This window comes from Astyanax mexicanus, chromosome 25 (genome assembly GCF_023375975.1).
Source record: "Astyanax mexicanus isolate ESR-SI-001 chromosome 25, AstMex3_surface, whole genome shotgun sequence".
NCBI lineage: Eukaryota > Metazoa > Chordata > Actinopteri > Characiformes > Acestrorhamphidae > Astyanax > Astyanax mexicanus.
The window spans coordinates 3,563,892-3,582,500 of record NC_064432.1 but is presented as its reverse complement, the minus strand read 5'-3'; the positions used below and the strand labels follow the sequence as shown (position 1 = coordinate 3,582,500).

At 40.8% G+C, this 18,609-nt stretch overlaps 1 protein-coding gene across 1 annotated transcript in view; it reads left to right on the top strand.

Annotated features, from left to right (window-relative positions):
* The window catches only part of tusc3 (tumor suppressor candidate 3), a 97,048-nt gene that overhangs the window by 40,665 nt on the left and 37,774 nt on the right, over positions 1–18,609 (top strand). Inside the window, exons 5-6 of the mRNA XM_049472222.1 lie at positions 4,109–4,249; positions 8,187–8,276. Of these exons, the coding sequence (XP_049328179.1) occupies positions 4,109–4,249; positions 8,187–8,276 (231 nt within the window). The remainder of the gene's footprint in view (positions 1–4,108; positions 4,250–8,186; positions 8,277–18,609) is intronic.

Here is an 18,609-nt window from a genome sequence, read left to right as displayed (position 1 = left end):
CCCCCCCCCCCACACACACACACATATACACAGTTTCATATGAACAGGAACTGACAGTTACACAAGCAGCAAAAAAAAAATCACAAACATACACTCACATGTTTATATGTTACATGCACTGAGGCACAAAAAGCATCGACAACACGAGAACTGTACATGCACATGCATATACACACACACACACACACACAATCACACACACAGGTTTTCTCTCTGAGGACAGAAATCGCTGATGTTGCAGGACTGTACAGCAGATAAAATAAATAACTCTTTCAAAGAGTAAAGCTGTGTGCGCGTGCACGTGTTTGTGTGCGTGTGTGTTTTGTGTGTTTTTTTTTGTTTTTTTGTGTGTGGGTAAGCATGTGTCAGGGATTTTTTTGCCTGTGTGTGTGTGTCTTTTGTTTTCTGATACCGGTACTGGAATATTAAATGTTACTTAATACAATCTTTAAAAAAATAAATAAATAAATATCAGCCGATGCATATATATTAAAATATTAAAATATTAAGCTATTGCGTATCAGCTGTTACCTATAATATAATTTTGAGTGTCAGCCATTACTAAAATTCTACTAAATTTCTGATACTGAAAGTAAAATATTAAGTATCAGCCAATACTGCTATTAAAATATCGCATATCAGCCGATACTGATATTAAAATGTTGCATATCGGCCGATATTGATACTAAAATATTGTATGTCAGCCGATACGTAATATTTTAATATCAGTATCAGCTGATATTACCGGTACTGATATTAAAATATCGCATGTCGGCCGATACTGATATTAAAATATTACGTATCAGCCGGTACTGAAATTAAAATATTGAGTATCAGCTGATATTGATATTTAAATGGTGTCAGCAAATACCAGTATCTGTAGATCAATATTTAGTAGTCTATATTTTATATTGATATTAGCCGATACTAAAATAAACAGGTTATTTTTTTGTCCGATATTGATAACAGCCAATACTGATATTAAAATAATTAGCATCAGTCGATACTAATCTTAAAATATTGCGTATTGGCCAATTCTGATTATAAAATAATATTAGCAGATACTGATATTAAAATATTGAGTGTCAGCTGATACTGATTTTGACCTATTGCGGGTAAGCCAGTAGCAATAGGAACATTGAGCATCAACTAATACAAATATTGATGTATTGAATATCGAACAGTGTTGATATTGAAATGTTGAGTATCAGACGATGCTGGTGTTGAAATATTGAGGATCAGCTGAAGGCAATGTTGTGATATCCAGTACCACCCAGTGCAGACATTATAATATTGAGTACCAGCTAATTTATTAAGAAATTTAATTGACGTTTGATTTTGTATTAGTTATTAATGTTATTGTTTATTAACTTTTGAATGCAATAAGCAGTGATGAGAGCATTGCTGCACAGGATGCTAATCCCTCAAAGCACTTTCTTGATTTTCCATCCATGCCATCGTCCACTGGCGCCGCGGTCCTGCTCTGTCCACCCGCAGTCTGCTGAACACTCCTTTCCTGTCTTCCCACAGACTGAATTATGGGTAATAGTGCCCATTTTATCCCCGGTTAATCAGATCAGGTGAGGAGGAGTCAGACGCTTCCGGCCGGACGGGAAACATTAGAAACCTCAGCAGAGTAAAACCTGAACCCAGTGTCCTGAATCAACACTGAACACGCCTGATAATATTACCCTGCCTTCTACTTCCACTCACTGGTGGCCACTTTATTAGAAACACCTACTCTACCTTCTACTTACACACGCATACTTATTTGTATGTGGTGCTGAAACCGCTATATTGTGTTGGGTAGTTGTATGTGGTGCTGAAAATCGATATATTGTATTGACGAGTCAGCATACAGAGAGGAGGTGCAGCGGCTGACAGACTGGTGTACAGTCAACAACCTTCACCTGAATGTGGACAAGACAAAGGAAATGGTTGTTGACTTCAGGAGAGCACAACACACCCACTCTCCACTCAACATCGACGGGTCCTCTGTGGAGATTGTTAAGAGCACCAAGTTCCTTGGTGTCCACTTAGCAGATAACCTCACCTGGACCCTGAACACCAGCTCTACAGCCAAGAAAGCCCAGCAGCGTCTCTACTTCCTCCGGAAGCTGAGAAAGGCCCGTCTCCCTCCACCCATCCTCACACTCTTCTATAGAGGGACCATTGAGAGCATCCTGAGCAGCTGCATCACTGCCTGGTTTGGGACCTGCACCGTCTCTGACCGCAAGACCCTCCAGCGTACTGTTAGGACAGCTGAGAGGATCATCGGCGTCTCTCTCCCCTCCATCACGGACATCTACACCACCCGCAGCATCCGCAAAGCAACCAGCATTGTGAATGACCCCACTCATCCCTCACACAAACTGTTCTCCCTCCTGCCTTCGGGAAGAAGGTACCGCAGCATCCGGTCCAGCACCACCAGATTCTGCAACAGCTTCTACCCCCAAGCCATCAGACTCCTCAACTGCAGAGACTGAACTGATGGTTTTTCTGTACATGCACACACACTCTTACCCCACTTACCCCAGAAAATGGAAAGCACTAAAAACCCTACTACCTCACTGGACTCTATTGCACACTGTGTAATAGAGGTAATTACTACCTCACTGGTCTTTTTTGCACACTGCATAATTTGCACACTGTCTTGTTATTTATTATTCTTTGTCTGTATTGTGTTGTATTGTCTGTCTGCACTTTTGTACTGTTGCACTATTGTTCTGTCTACACTGTGTTTATGTGCACCATGGTCCCTGGAGGAACGTTGTTTCGTTTCACTGTGTACTCTGTATATATAGCTGAAATGACAATAAAAACCACTTTGACTTTGACTTTGGGTAGTTGTATGTGGTGCTGAAACCGCTCTATATTGTGTATTGGGTAGCTATCCATGGTGCTGAAACCGCTGTATTGTTTATTGGGTAGTTGTATGTGGTGCTGAAACCGCTATATTGTATTGGGTAGCTGTCCGTGGTTCTGAAACCGCTATATTGTATTGGGTAGCTGTCCGTGGTGCTGAAACCGCTATATTGTATTGGGTAGCTGTCCGTGGTGCTGAAACCGCTATATTGTATTGGGTAGCTGTCCGTGGTGCTGAAACCGCTCTATATTGTGTATTGGGTTGTTGTTGTTGTATGTGGTGCTGAAACCGCTATATTGTGTATTGGGTGGTTGTTGTTGTTGTATGTGGTGCTGAAACCGCTATATTGTGTATTGGGTAGCTGTCCGTGGTGCTGAAACCGCTATATTGTATTGGGTAGTTGTATGCGGTGCTGAAACTGCCAAAAGTTTATACATCTAAATTATTGAGTTGAAGTGTTCTGTCAGACTGCATTTTACCTAGTAAAAGTTTGGCTGAGGGGGGATCATTAGTAGAAAAGAACATACCTAGAGATGTTGGTCCTCATCCTTTTCCATCATGACTGCACACTAGTACTCAAAGCAAGGTCTATAAAGATATGGATGAGCCAGTGACCTCAACCCAGTAGAACACCTTTCTGGAATAAATTAGAGCCAAACAATGTTAATTTCTATTATTTACACTTGGAACATCAGCAAAATATCATGTGACCATATTGGATGTCCAAAAATCTATTGATTTTCTCTTTTCAGCAGAAATAAAAAGTGTCCCTAGCTGCCTCATTTTTGGACCAGGGCATCATTACCAGCTCTCTGCCCGAGTTTTCCCCGTGGAGTGTGTCTATGTTTCAGGATGACTGTAATCTTTATTACCGCTGGATTATTGTAATTAGCATAATCAAGTGTAAGTGGCCCGTAATTGTACGGTGCCGGCTGTATGCGCTGGTGTTGAAAATGGACGTAATGAGAAAATGAAGCTGAACTGCGTGAACTCCACAGCGGCAGTGGTGGTGTTTACTCTGCTTCAGTCGGGACTGATGAGTATTATATTCTATTTCCCTCCTTTTTATTTGATGAAGCGTGATGATAAAAATCAAGGATCAGAGGTTTTCAGAAGAGCATTTGGATGAGTTGTTGACGTGTGAGGTTATGGAATGATTTTGTCATTGTTTAAAAGAATAGCTTTTCACTGAACTTAATATACTTCAAACCACAAATATTCACAAGTCCTTTTTTTCCTCAGATCCGGGTGTTCCGGCCCCCCAACTACTCCGGGACCATCGCCCTGGCCCTGCTGGTGTCCCTGGTAGGAGGTCTTCTCTACTTGCGCAGAAACAACCTGGAGTTCATCTACAACAAAACAGGCTGGGCCATGGCTGCTCTGGTGAGAAACTGTGGAGTCAATAAATACTATAACTGTAGAACATAGGGCAAGGCAAAGATTTTCAGAGGCTGAGTGGGTGGGGCTAAACTACTGTAGACTGAATAGGTGGAGCTAAACTGCTGTTGAGACTAAATGGTTGGATAAGGCTAAACTGCTGTAGACTAATTGGATAAGGCTAAACTGCTGTAGACTAATTGAGTAAGGCTGGACTCCTAAGGCTAAACTGCTGTAGACTAATTGGACAAGGCTGAACTGCTGTACACTGATTGGATAAGGCTAAACTGCTGTAGACTAATTGAGTAAGGCTGAACGCATAATGCTAAACTGCTGTACACTGATTGGATAAGGCTAAACCGCTGTAGACTAATTGAGTAAGGCTGAACGCCTAATGCTAAACTGCTGTAGACTGATTGGATACGGCTAAACTGCTGTGCCTAAAATGCTGTTGACTAAATGGACCAGGCTAAACTCCTAAGGCTAAACTGCTGTAGGCTGATTGGATACGGCTAAACTGCTGTAGACTGATTGGATAAGGCTGAACTGCTGTACACTAATTGGATAAGGCTAAACTGCTGTAGACTAATTGAGTAAGGCTGAACGCCTAATGCTAAACTGCTGTAGACTAATTGAATAAGGCTGAACGCCTAAGGCTAAACTGCTGTTGACTGATTGGATAAGGCTAAACTGCTGTAGACTGATTGGATAAGGCTGAACTGCTGTAGACTGATTGGATAAGGCTACACCGCTGTAGACTAATTGAGTAAGGCTGAACGCCTAATGCTAAACTGCTGTTGACTGATTGGATAAGGCTAAACTGCTGTAGACTGATTGAGAAAGGTTGAACTCCTAAGGCTAAACTTGACTTGATGGGCTGTAATTAAAGTATAATTGCCCATCACCTAGTGGGCTAGAGCCCCCATCTTACTACCATTTTAGAAATAATAAATATAACAAATATTTCAATGTTTCAAGCTGTAGAGCAACACCATAGCAACCACCTTGCATTTCTATAGCACTCTATCTGAGAAACATGACATTTGTGTGATTTCTAAAGTCTAACCAAGCTTATATTTGCTCATTCATGTATACACGGTCATCATATGTAGTTGATGCTTGTGTTTTTCATCATTTTTAGAAACACACTTATTATTGCATATGTTACGTATTGATACGTGCATGCATAAACCAGACATAAATATTAATATGTGCTGCACTGTGGCAAGAAGTTCTTCCCCGGGATCTTCGACCTGTTTTTAAATATTATCATTATAGTCTGACCGTGAATATTGTCATTGACATCAGAGCCTTGAATAGAAACTGTAGAGGCTATTAGTGGGAGTTAATGTTGTAAAGGTCAGCTCTGTGTCCGGCTGAATTTCAATAAGTCTGCACTGCATTTAGACTTTTTATCCTGGATAAAAATGATCAGGAGTCAGGAGTGGCTAATAGTGCATTTATTGCTCCTGTTTGTGTGAGTTGTAACATACTTTAAATATATTTTGAGTAAGCACATAAGTCTGTTAGTATATTTACAGCATACTTAGACATTTCTTAATATGTTTTAAGTACAATTAAGTATATATTTTTTTCACCAGGGCAGAATTCCTGGTTCTATCTATTACAGAAAGTTGTCCAGACCCTGAACCAGCAAAGTAGCATGAAACCAATCAAACTACCACCACCATGTTTTACATTCAGTATGATGTTATTTTTCTGAAATTATCTGTTAGTTTTATGCCAGATGTAATGGGACTCACACCATCCAAAAAGTTCCACTTTTGTCACGTCAGTCGAAAGAATATTGAACCTAAGTCATTAGAACGATCAGTAAGATCTTGAGCCAGTCTCTATCTTTTTATTATTCTTATTATTGAATTATGAACACTGATCTTAACTGAGGCTGGAAGTGAGACCTGCAGTTCTTTAAAAATGCAGTTCTGGGTTCTTTTGGGACCTCCTGGAGTAGTTCATGCCCTTTTGGAGTAACTTTAGTCAGTCGGCCGGTCACTCCTGGGAAGGTTCACCAGTGTTCCATGTTTTCTCAATTTGTGAATAATAATAGCTCTCACTGTTTTTGAATTTCTTCAGATCGGGGCATTATGTGTTGATTTTTATCTGCTTCATGTTGTCAGATAGGTTCTATTTAAGTGATTTCTTGATTCTACAGGCAGTAATCAGGCCTGGTTAAACTAAAAACAATTAAGCTTTCCACTATATATTGTGAATATATATTAATATCACTCTAAATGTAGGTATTGTGAAGGTGTATAACGTCAGTGACTGCACTGGCTGACTCGCAGGTGGTGGTGTTGGTGTATTATGGGGTAAGGGTGGGGCATCATGCTGATTTTAATGCAGTGCAGGATTAGCAGTGCTGTAGCTGTTTGCTGTCGATGTTTATTCAGTGGAGATGCCGGAGCGTAGGGGTGTGTGACCTTCTGCTCTGGGCTGGATGAAGTGTGTTATCTGCTGTATTGATTACAGGGAAAGGCCTTTTTTTTTGTTGATTCTCTCCATCTGTCCGTCTCACCACATCTCTATATCTCTGTTTATGAACTTTAATGTAGTATATAATACAATAAACTCTGTGCCTTTTAGAAAAAAAATGGGTTGGGCATGACCACCAACTCTACCTTAATAAGGGTTCTTAGATTAGAGTGTCGACCCATTCTGAGCAACACTATTAAAGCAATCAGGGATAACGTAACAACACCATAGCAACCACCAAACACCAAGAAACACACAATAATACAATTTAAACAAATTAGGATATGTGTAGCAGCAGTCAGGAAGCAACATTACAGCAACCACCAAACAATTCTATATCACCCATCTAGCAATTGCTTTGCTGCACCATAGCAACCACCAAGCAACACCATAGCACCCATCTAGCAACCTCTAGCTAAAAAACACTGAGCAAACAACTAGGGATACCTTAGAAACCATCCAACAACTTCATAGCAACTACCTAGGAACACTAGCAATCACCTGGTAACCATATCATCATCTAGCAACCACTTAGAAATGCAGTAGTAGGAATGCAACTGACATACCATAGCAGCCTTTCAGCAACACCTTAGCAACTACCTACCAATCATGTAGCAAAGCCACAGAAACCAGGAAGCAACACTATAGCGCCCATCTAGCAATCACTTAGGAAAAAATTAGAGGCAATACCATAGCAGCCATGCAGCAATACCTTAGCAACTACGTAGCAAAGCCATAGCTACCAGGAAGCAACACTATAGCACCCATCTAGCAATCACTTAGGAGTAAATTAGAGACAAACTGCAATACCATAGCAGCCTTTCAGCAACACCTAAGCAACTACCTACCAATCATGTAGCAAAGCCACAGAAACCAGGAAGCAACACTATAGCGCCCATCTAGCAATCACTTAGGAAAAAATTAGAGGCAATACCATAGCAGCCATGCAGCAATACCTTAGCAACTACGTAGCAAAGCCATAGCTACCAGGAAGCAACACTATAGCACCCATCTAGCAATCACTTAGGAATAAATTAGAGACAAACTGCAATACCATAGCAGCCATGCAGCAATACCTTAGCAACTACGTAGCAAAGCCATAGCTACCAGGAAGCAACACTATAGCACCCATCTAGCAATCACTTAGGAATAAATTAGAGACAAACTGCAATACCATAGCAGCCATGCAGCAATACCTTAGCAACTACGTAGCAAAGCCATAGCTACCAGGAAGCAACACTATAGCGCACGTCTAGCAAATACATGGCAACCACCTAGAAACATTTTTGCCCCCCGTCTAGCAGCCATCTAGGAATACAGTAGAAATGACCTGTGATATCATGGCAACCACCTAGTTATCACCTAGCAACAGCATTGATCCGTAAATGCTCTCTCTCTCTCTCTCTCTCTCTCTCTCTCTCTCTCTCTCTCTCTCTCTCTCTCTCTCCAGTGCGTGGTGTTTGCGATGACCTCGGGTCAGATGTGGAACCACATTCGTGGTCCCCCCTACGCTCACAAAAACCCTCAAAACGGACAAGTGGTAAGTGCTAGCCAGTCACGTTCCTCCTTCTGTTCTATTCACCCGCCAATCATTCAGACACACAGCGCTGCATTCCTCATCCCAACGTAAACACCACCTGCGGTTCACGTTACCGCGCCTGCCGCTGCTCTCTGCGGCTGTCAGTCACTCTAAAGCTGCGGTACAGGGTGTCACTCCATCACCGCGTGTGTTTAGCATACAGCCAGCATGTGGAGGTGTCTGATCCGTGATCCGTCTGACGCCTCAGCGAGCGTTCGCTCAGAGCGTCAGGGTGGATGAGTCTGTGTCTGTCTGTTAATCAACTGTAGATGTTTTATTCTGGCCGCGTCTGTGGATGAAGAGTCGCATCAGCTGGATACTGTAGCACAGGGGTGTCCAAACTTTTTTTGTTGGGGGCAGAAGGAGAAATATATTTGAAGCAAGGGGCCACAGACTCTGTAATAAAACAAATAATGAAATGTACCACTTTAATTAATAATTTTTTTCTTGATTATTTTCATTTACACACCATTTTACTTGACTTACTATCTTTATCTTTGACAGTGTTGTGTAAACTAAGATTTCTCTTAATATTAAACTCCTTAATTACGGCAACTTTTAGACTCTTTGGCCCGTTTTTCTGCGCTAGAAATGCGCACCCTCTCTGCTTTTAGACTCTTTGGCCCGTTTTTCTGCGCTAGAAATGCACACCCTCTCTGCTTTTAGACTCTTTTGCCCGTTTTTCTGCGCTAGAAATGCACACCCTCTCTGCTTTTAGACTCTTTGGCCTGTTTTTCTGAGCTAGAAATGCGCACTCTCTCCGCTTTTAGACTCTTTGTCCTGTTTTACGGCGCTAGAAATGCGCACTCTCTCCGCTTTTAGACTCTTTGGCCCGTTTCTGACACCTAGCGTTCAAACTTTGAATCACACATTATAAAAACCTGCTTAACAGTGGGCCAACTTTCATTCTATTTCTAAAATACCTCCAAAAAATAAAATAAAGTTTTAAGAGTTTAGAAATTAATATTTGGTGGAATAACCCTGGATTTTAATCACAGTTTTTTTCATGCATCTTGGCATCATGTTCTCCTCCACCAGTCTTACACACTGCTTTTGGATAACTTTATGCTGCTTTACTCCTGGTGCAAAAATTTGAGCAGTTCAGTTTGGTGGTTTGATGACTTGTGATCATCCATCTTCCTCTTGATTATATTCCAGAGGTTTTTAATTTGGTAAAATCAAAGAAACTCATCGTTTTAAGTGGTCTCATTTTTTTTTCCAGAGCTGTATATAATATTACTGAATGCTGAACGTGTTTAACATCCCAGAAAACAAACCAGTGAAAATAAAGTGAAATATGCTCTAAAAAAAAATTGGTAGCCGAATATTTGGAGCAAGCATCATTATAACAATAAAAATAATAAAGTGAATAACCCTCTGTGGCCCCTTCAGTGAATTCCATGTGGAATGGACAGATTTTGCATCATTCATAAAGTTCTTGTCATTCAGCTTCAGTTTTGGAGGGATCTGCACAGGGCTGTATTTTACAGTTTTCCGGTGTTCTCTGGGAATGCTAAATTTATGAAAATTTGCACCCAAGGAATACTGGATTGTGTACCAATTAAAATAGTAGTGTTATGAAATATTACAATTACTTGTATTAATGTCACACACACATAATTCACACACACAGTTTCTCTGCTAAGGGTACAAGAATACTCCTCTGCATGAGGATCTGATGATTTGATTTATATTGCATTAGAATCTTGAATCAGATCCTCCTGACCTGTTAATGGGTCTTCCAGCATGACGATGACCCAGAACATATGGCCAAGGCCATAAAGGATGGTCTTTAATTAAAGAGGCCCTTTCCCCACAAATAATGACTTTTTGTGAGTGTATAGAAAAGTATAAGAGAAAGAATAGCGGCAGATAAAACAAGTGTATGAGTCACTCTGTCTGCATACGACAGCAGTGCATTCAGGAAAAGCATGGCCGATGGTTGCAGGACCTCATTAACGTAAAGTTAGGCTGTTAGCGTTAGCCTGAATCGAAGACTCGAGGTGATCTGGCATCATATTAAAACTGAAAATTATCTGCTGCTATTCTTCATGACAGTCTGACATAGGGGTGGGTATCTACGGTATCTTTTTTACAGTATTTTTTCTTACCATGGAGTGTCATACTATGGTAAAACTTGAAAATCTATCTATCTATCTATCTATCTATCTATCTATCTATCTATCTATCTATCTATCTATCTATCTATCTATCTATCTATCTATCTATCTATCTATCTATCTATCTATCTATCTATCTATCTATATCTATCTGTTAGCTTGTTTTAAGTCACAAAACACGAACAAGCTAGTTCATGCTTAACTGTGACAGTACTTTTAAATATTGAGTTTTGTGCTTCTAACATATCACTACCATCCCCTCATCTGTTGACTTGCCGACAATAGGTACAGATCCCTCCCTCAGACAAAGTCTGCTGGCAAATCCTGCATTGCAATGTCTGAAGTTCTCAACCAGCTGATCAACTGATCGAGTGGGTGGGGCTCTGGTGGGAGTTGACTGGATTACTTATCATATAAAAAAGTTTTTTTTTTGTTTTTGTTTTTTTTTTTTAGAATTTTTTTATCATAAAAAAGTCGAATCGACTGATGGAAGCTTTCCTGTCTGATTCCTGACATCAAACTCTCTCCGCTTATTTACTGTCCCTATTATGAATAAGTGTACATATACGTACATATACTGTTATACATTCCTACTCTATGAACTTTTGTATTAGGTTTAGTTTCTTTGTTGTTTTATGAAAAATAGATGGTGTTTTTATAGCATTGGTTTCTAATTTAGAGACACAGGTATTCAGCTATTGTTGTAAAAAAATAAAAATAGATGAAGTTTGTACTTTTTATATAAAAACTTCTATAAAAAGGCCCAGCCAGTGGCTATAAAACACTCTACAAACTAAAACTTTTATTCCAGGCGAAACTGCCAATAGGCACAATCCCATAAATATTGAACAGTCCTGTAAGTGTCCGTCAGCAATATCAAAGTCCGTCAGCAATATCAAACGCATGCTCTTGCACTCTCGCGCTCACACACACACACACAACCACGCTCAGTTCAGCGCTCTATTCGAAAAAATGTGAAAAGTCTTGCTCTGAAGTTTTTGAACCGTCTCCCAGAAGGGCTTGCGTGTCAGCGGTCCGGTCAATAAAACAATAAATCTCAATTGAATCCAGACCTTTTAATTAATACACTATAAATAAGGGGATAAGAGGCTTTAGCAGTTTAATCCCAACACCGATGATTCCCTTCTCCGCTAAGCCTTCTGCTGCAGTGCAAACGCCTTTCATTGTCCTGAATTCAGGAGAAGGGTTTGGAATTCATGCTAATATTAGTTGTTAACTCTTACTTTGGGTTCACAGAAGCAGTTAGCCAATCGCTTACGTATAGGCTCAAGTTCTTCTGGGTGTCTCTTATTATAGGCATGGTTGGTTAGCATGGTAGCTAATCCAGAAACCCTGGTAGAAACCAAAAGTGCAATGTTGTATGATGTCAGGTCTAGCGACACTTCCTTCTGGACAATGTTTTAATGATGAGTGTAATTAACCCTAAGAACCCCATTGATGCAAATTGCTGCTTAATTACTCAGGAATGCTTCAATGCACCAACAAAATGTATACATTGTGACAAACAGGGAACCCTATAAAAGTGTTTTTGAGAAATCTATTGTGAAATCAAAACTCAATACATGTGACATACGAGTCTAGAAATCTCTTTTTTTTTTCTGCTGTCTGAATAGCATTGCAATACCACTCTTCCTTCTGGACAAACCATGTTTTTAACTATGTGTAATTAATTAATTAACCATTTTAAGGTTTCAGAAGTCTTTGTTTTATCTAGTAAACTGATGTTGAGCACAACTTGCTCTTAAAAGTACAGTTAAAAGTTCCTTATGGAAGCTTTAGGGTTTTTTAAGGTTTTTTTAAACCGTGAAGCAATGCCTTAAAATGCTTTAAGGAACCTTCAATGAAGCTTAAGGTGCTTCAAAAAACATTTTCTAAAATTTTATACTAAAATATTTTTCTTGAAGGTCCCTTAAGGCACCTTAAGGGGTTCTGCCACAGTTTCAAATTGAAAGAACCCTTAAAAGAACCTTAAGGCACTTTTAATTTTTAACAGTGTACCACATTTATAATTCTAGATGAAAAAAAAAAACAAAACAGTTCTTCTGTTCTGTATGTGCTGTATGTGTTTTAGGTCATTTATGTCAATAAAATGACAACATGCTTTTTTTTTTTTTTTGCTGCATTAAAGCGTAAGACTTCTAAGCCTTAAAAAATTGTCATGAAGGATTTTTACAACTCTGCTGAAGTAAAATCAGCTTTTTAAAGCATCTAAAGCATCTGAAGCAGTGTAGAAGCCTCGCTCCTGACACAGCAGCACATGAGTAAGTTTGATCAGTTTTCAGCTTAAATATATAATAATATATGCTTTTAGATTCGTCCCAACAGATCAAATTTGAAACCAGCTCTGAGGGGGGCAGATTAGCGAGCGAATAAGATCATGCTAACTGCTTGATAGTGACATAAATGTCTGTTTCAGACCATGTTAGCATTTTTTTTTCTTCAAAGAAGAACCCCCTGAAACCTTAAGTGACTGTGCAACGTGACTACTCCCCTCCCTCCACCCCCCACCCCCCACAGCCTGCTTCACCACCGGGGACCCTGACGCCTGCTCAGTAACCATATCGTGATTGAAATTAATGAGAAAAAAAAAAGAATCTAGGTTATTATGAATTCCCGGTTAGCGCTCCGCGGCTCCAGGGACGTTATTTTCTCCGTGTTGTAATTACCGCTCCTGCTGAACTTTTTCTCACACAAGTTCCCCCCCACTCTACCGGTGTGGACGTAGCCAGTTACAGTGTCGATGGGTCGCTGGGGAGCCACAGGGCCATCTGTTCTCTGTCCTGACCGTCCGAGAGAGCTTTCTCCGGGCTCCAGGAGCTGCTTTGCACCCATCTGCACCTACCTGACTTTTATAGGCAGTGTACCAGAGCCAGCTGTTCTCAGAGAGTGGTAAAATGTTGAAGAGAACGAGCGCAAAGAATGAATTTTACGAGCCTGCAGGCCAAGCTGGGTCCAACAAGCGGCGAGGTGAGCAGTCAAATAGGGAAATATTGAAGTATTATTCACTGTGGTTGGAAAGGTGCTGGATATAGAAGGTTAAACGTTCTACCAGGAGACTTTAGAAGTGAACAAAGAAGTCTTTTTCAGACAAAGTCTTTACAGTTTTAGCTGTGGGGCTGATTGACCCACCCATTCAGCTGCTACTCAGTTGTATATGCTACAATACAAGGACGGTGAAGTGAAGACCTGCAGAAGCCTCCTCCAAACATTTGAATTCAGCCACTTTAAGAGTGATTTGAAAAGAGGAAAAGACCATCATCTACCCACCCAGAGAGCGCTAGGCCAATTTTGCTCTCTCAGGGCTTCGGCAGCTGATGGCAAGCTGCATGACTGGGATTTAAACAAGCGATCCCCTGATTGTAGTGGCAGTGCTTAAGCCCAATGGACCTCTCGCCGCCTCAATCTTTATAATTTAGATTGGAAACTATATCTTAGGTAAAAGTCTTTGGCCCAGGTCGTTGGCCCAGGTCGTTGGCCCAGGTCGTTGGCCGAGTCGTTGGCCCAGGTCGTGGGCCCAGGCATTGTAGCTTCTTGACCCATGTTGATACTTTGTATACATTTAGAGTTGTATACCTTTGTATACATATAAAATTGTGCTCTCACAGGACTCCGGCAGCTGATGACAAGCTGCATGACTGGGATTCAACAAGCCATCTCCTGATCATAGTTTCAGCTCTTAGCCTGCTGGACCACTTGGTGCCTCAAAACCTTTACAATTTGATTAAAAACTATATCTTAGGTAAAAGTTTTTGGCATAGGTTAAGTCTTTGGCCCAGGTCTTTGGCCCAGTCATTGGCCCAGGTCTTGTATCTTCTCGATCTTTGTAGATCCTATCATGTGTAGAAGGCGGGAAAAGAACCAACCCCAATTACAACATGACCAAACCAGGCTATTGACCGCTCAATCTGTTTACATTGAGTTAGTTTAGCTTTTTTTTTACCTTTTAAACTTGATTTATGGTGATTACACGGATGTTCAACCCCAACTTAATAGTTTTAAATATAGTATTCCTAATACAGAGTTGGGCCAATGTAGTGTTAAGAGTCTTGCCCGAGGACTCGCTCACCCACTCCAGGAATTGAACTGCAGTCTCCCACATGATACAGTAGCTCAATGGGAGAAGATGGTGTTATCCACTGAGCCACACCAACCATGTTTTACTTTCTCAAATGTAGCAGTAGCATGCAGAATAATGCATTAATATTAATGCTATTGGTTTTATAGCTTCCTTCGCCAGGCCTCTACATGACTTGGCGTCACTTTAAGAGTATAATAAATGTATGAAGAGCCAAGAGAGCGTTTTTCCACGCTCCCGAGTCTTCCTCGGAGAGTGAAGTGGAGTGAGCTCACTTCACATCCATTAAGTCTGAAAGTGCCGAAAATAAAACACGACAGAAATCAAGAGGGCAGAAAACAAACGAGCACGGAGCGCCACAGAATGACAATTAAGAGCGAAGCGCTCAGGCTAATGCGCTATAAATTGTTAAAAAGGCTCATTGTGCGTCTCGCGTCGGACAGGACGGATCGGACAGTGATGATTCATCCGCTGGTTGTGGTGGGCCAGTAAAACGGGCTAGTGGAGACCTGGTGGGTCTTCCTCACCACTTTAAACCCTTCTAGCTCTGCAGGGTTGCCATGTTTCTTTTTTTCCACATCCTTCAGATCCTTCGTACCACATTGATGTCGGGAAGCAAGAAAACCCTATGAATTATTCAGCCATGAACACTGATCTCAGTGTCATAAACAAAACGGCTAACAATGCGGCGGCTGCTACACTGGAGGAACCCGACACCAGCTAGTCGCACTGTTCAGCCGGCGCATATTTAATTCAGTCAGGATCCGTTCAGTTTCCCAAAGCACGTTTCCAAAAGCACAGCTAAAATCCATTAGAGCTTGAGGTGACCGTTGTAGAACAGAAACTGTGGTGGTGACCAATAATGTTGCAGGTTGAAGTGAATGACTCAGTTAAGAGTAAAGCAGTGTGTTTTTATTTTATTTATTTATTTTTTTTATGTAACAAGAAACACAATACACAATGTCAGGCTCAAGGAAAGTCCTTACAAAAAGCTTTTATTTAAAGAATAATGTGATTTTATATTTTCAATGTCTAACAAAAGTTGGTATACCACATTTTAAAAGATAGACCAACACCAAGTAGCACATAATGTATTTTTCAGACTATAAAGCACACTGGATTATGAAGCGCATAATGTATCACTAGTAAGGAACAGGCTGGGTGGTGGTGGTGGTGGGTAACTTTAGTAAAGCTATACTAAGTAAACCAAACTTAAATTCTTAAAAAATATATATTTTAGTCAAACGAGTGCTGGATGTTAATCTACACAGATTTCTCTACTGAAAACTATATATTTAGGTGAGAAAAGTGCTTCTGTTTATTTACAGTAAGCTTAGATTTTCAGATTTCAATTAAGGCTGGGTGCAGCAGCATTAGCATTAGCAGCTAACCGCTAGTAAATGCTGTCCGAGGAACCCTGTGTTCCGGTAAAGCCAGTGTGATATTAGCTAGCGGTTTGTCCCACATAGCTTGTTTTATCATGGTAAATGCTACAGACTACAGGCCCATAATAATACTCACCTGGCAAAAGAGCTAGCGCTTAACTAATGCTAATGCTAATGCTCCAGCAGTGCTCTCCAAGTGTAGCAGCAGGCTACAGGCTGATAATACTAGCAAAAGAGCTAGCGTTTAGCACAGTTAATGGTTAAAGCTTAGAGCCTAGGTGCTGGAGAACTAAATTCAAACCTTCAAATCTTTTGGGGTTTGTCTTTACCAGCTTTGCGCCTCTAAAGACTGAGGTTTTAGCTTTTCTTCTTTACAAAACAGCTCAAGCTCAGCCAGGTTTTCTTCTTGTCATTTTTCCATAAAAGCCAGATTTGTGAAGTGCACAACTAATAGTTGTCCTGTGGACAGATTTTCCTTGTGGATTTCTGCAGCTCCTCCAGAGTGACCATGGGTCTCTTGGCTGCTTCTCTGACCAGTGCTCTCCTTGCTCGATCTTTCAGTTTGGGTGGACGGCCATGTCTTGGTAGGCTTGCAGTTGTAGAATGCGAGCGACCATTTCATTAGAGAAGTGATGCATTTGCATGTTTGTGAACATAGCCAAAGATAACCTTTCCCAATCAGAGTACACAGAGTGAAAATGTGAGAGCGATTTATCAGAGATGAAGAAAATGCTGTCAGATAAATGCTGCACATTTTCTCCAGGCTGGGTTAGATGCACTCACGTCATTGTTTGCTTTTTATGAAGCCAAAATATTTGCAGACCAGTGAAGCGAGGTTAACGTTGCAATCAGGAGTTGCTGGAGCTGTCAGAACAGCTTTAGGACGGCAGCAACAGAGGTTTTTGAACGACACACTCTGGAAGACTTGCTTAAAAATATAGCCAACAAAAACACTGATCCATTGATCATAAATGAACACTTTGTTGTTCTATAATTAAAGGTTGTAGTCCAGTATTAGTTTTCCTGCATTCTTTATACAATATCCTCCTTTTATCATGTTTTTCAAAGCTCAGAACCCTTTAGGATCACAACAGAGAAGGTAAAGTGATGCTTGAAAGTTTGTGAACCCTTTTGGAAGAAGTTGAGCCCATTCCCCTGTACAAAACAGCCTTAAATTTAGGAGGTTGGTGGGTTTTCTCACTTTACCTACCCACTTTATGTCCTTCCACAACATTTCCATTGGATTAAGATCAGGACTTTGACTTGGCCCTGCTCCGGAACAATGACTTCTTAAATTAAATTCTTCTTGAACCATTCTTTGCTAGAACGACTTCTCTGCCTTAGGGCATTGTCTTGTTGCATGATCCCCCCCTTCTATTGAGATTCAGTTCATGGACAGATGTTCTGACATTTTCCTTTAGAATACTCTGATATAGTTCAGAATTTATTGTTCCATCAATGAGAGGAAGCCGTCTGGGCCCAGAGGTGCAGCAAAACAGTCCCAAACCATGATACTACCACCACCATGCTTCACAGATGGGATAAGGATCTAATGCTGTATTTTAAATCATATTCATGCAGAAATATAGAAAATTCTAAAGGTTTCACAAACTGTTAAGCACAACTCTAATATGTGCAGAATTGGGGTGGTGGTTCATTCCATTCTCAGCACTGCAGTGAGCATCACGTGTGTGGTGGTGGTGTGAGTAGCAGAGTGGATCAGACTCAGCAGTGCTGCTGGAGTTTTTAAACACCCAAAATATTGGACTAAGCAATCCATCCATCATTAAAAAAAATAAATAAATAACATTCATAGTTCTTCCAATGCTCCACAGATTTCAATGCCAAAGGACTTTATATTCTTGCAGGTAGACCACACCTGCCGTTAGAACGTTGCCATTAGCTTCATGTAATGTATACGTATCTGTTCCAGATGGTTCCTTATCTACTGGGTGCAAAGTGGTGTCCACAAACATTTGAACTCTTAGTGTATAAACACGTCAAAGGCTAGGGTGGTGTATGAAGCTCTGAACATTAATCTCTGGAACTGGAACTAGAATGATTATAATAATTATGCTCCCGCCCGAAAACAAAAAATAAAAATGCTCTCACAACAGGGACACTGCAGGGTTTGCTGTGTTTTCAGTCGGTGACCTCGGCAGTAATTCTAGGCTAGTCACGACACTTTTTCTTTATTTGTTTTTTTTATCCTTCCTGATTGAGGCCTTAAGGAGTTTGGAGGGCGCAGAAAAAAATCAAGCCCTGTTTCCCGCCGCCCTGCCGTAAGTCGGGCAACAACATGTTTGGAGGGTGTTTATGTGTATCTGAGTTTGTTTTATGATTACTCTTGACATGAGCCCGGCGCGGAACTGCACAAGCTGTTATTAGACGTAAAAACCGGCCAAGTCGCCCTCAGCGTCGGCGGTAAAGTTTTTCTTTTATTTACCGAGGAAAATATTATTCTTGGCTAAAGGGCCTCGCCAACAAAAATAGTCCGGCATGGAAGCGCGGGGGGCGTCGCTGAGAGAGATTTCGTGGTCATCATTTATGGTTGTGCATCCAAGTGTGAAATTGAAAAAAGAAAAGAGGAGAGAGAGAGAGAGAGAGAGAGAGAGAGAGAGAGACAAGGAAAGCCAAAGAGCGAGAGAAAGAAAGAAAGGAGGGGGAAAGAAAACATTACCTTGATTTTCGAA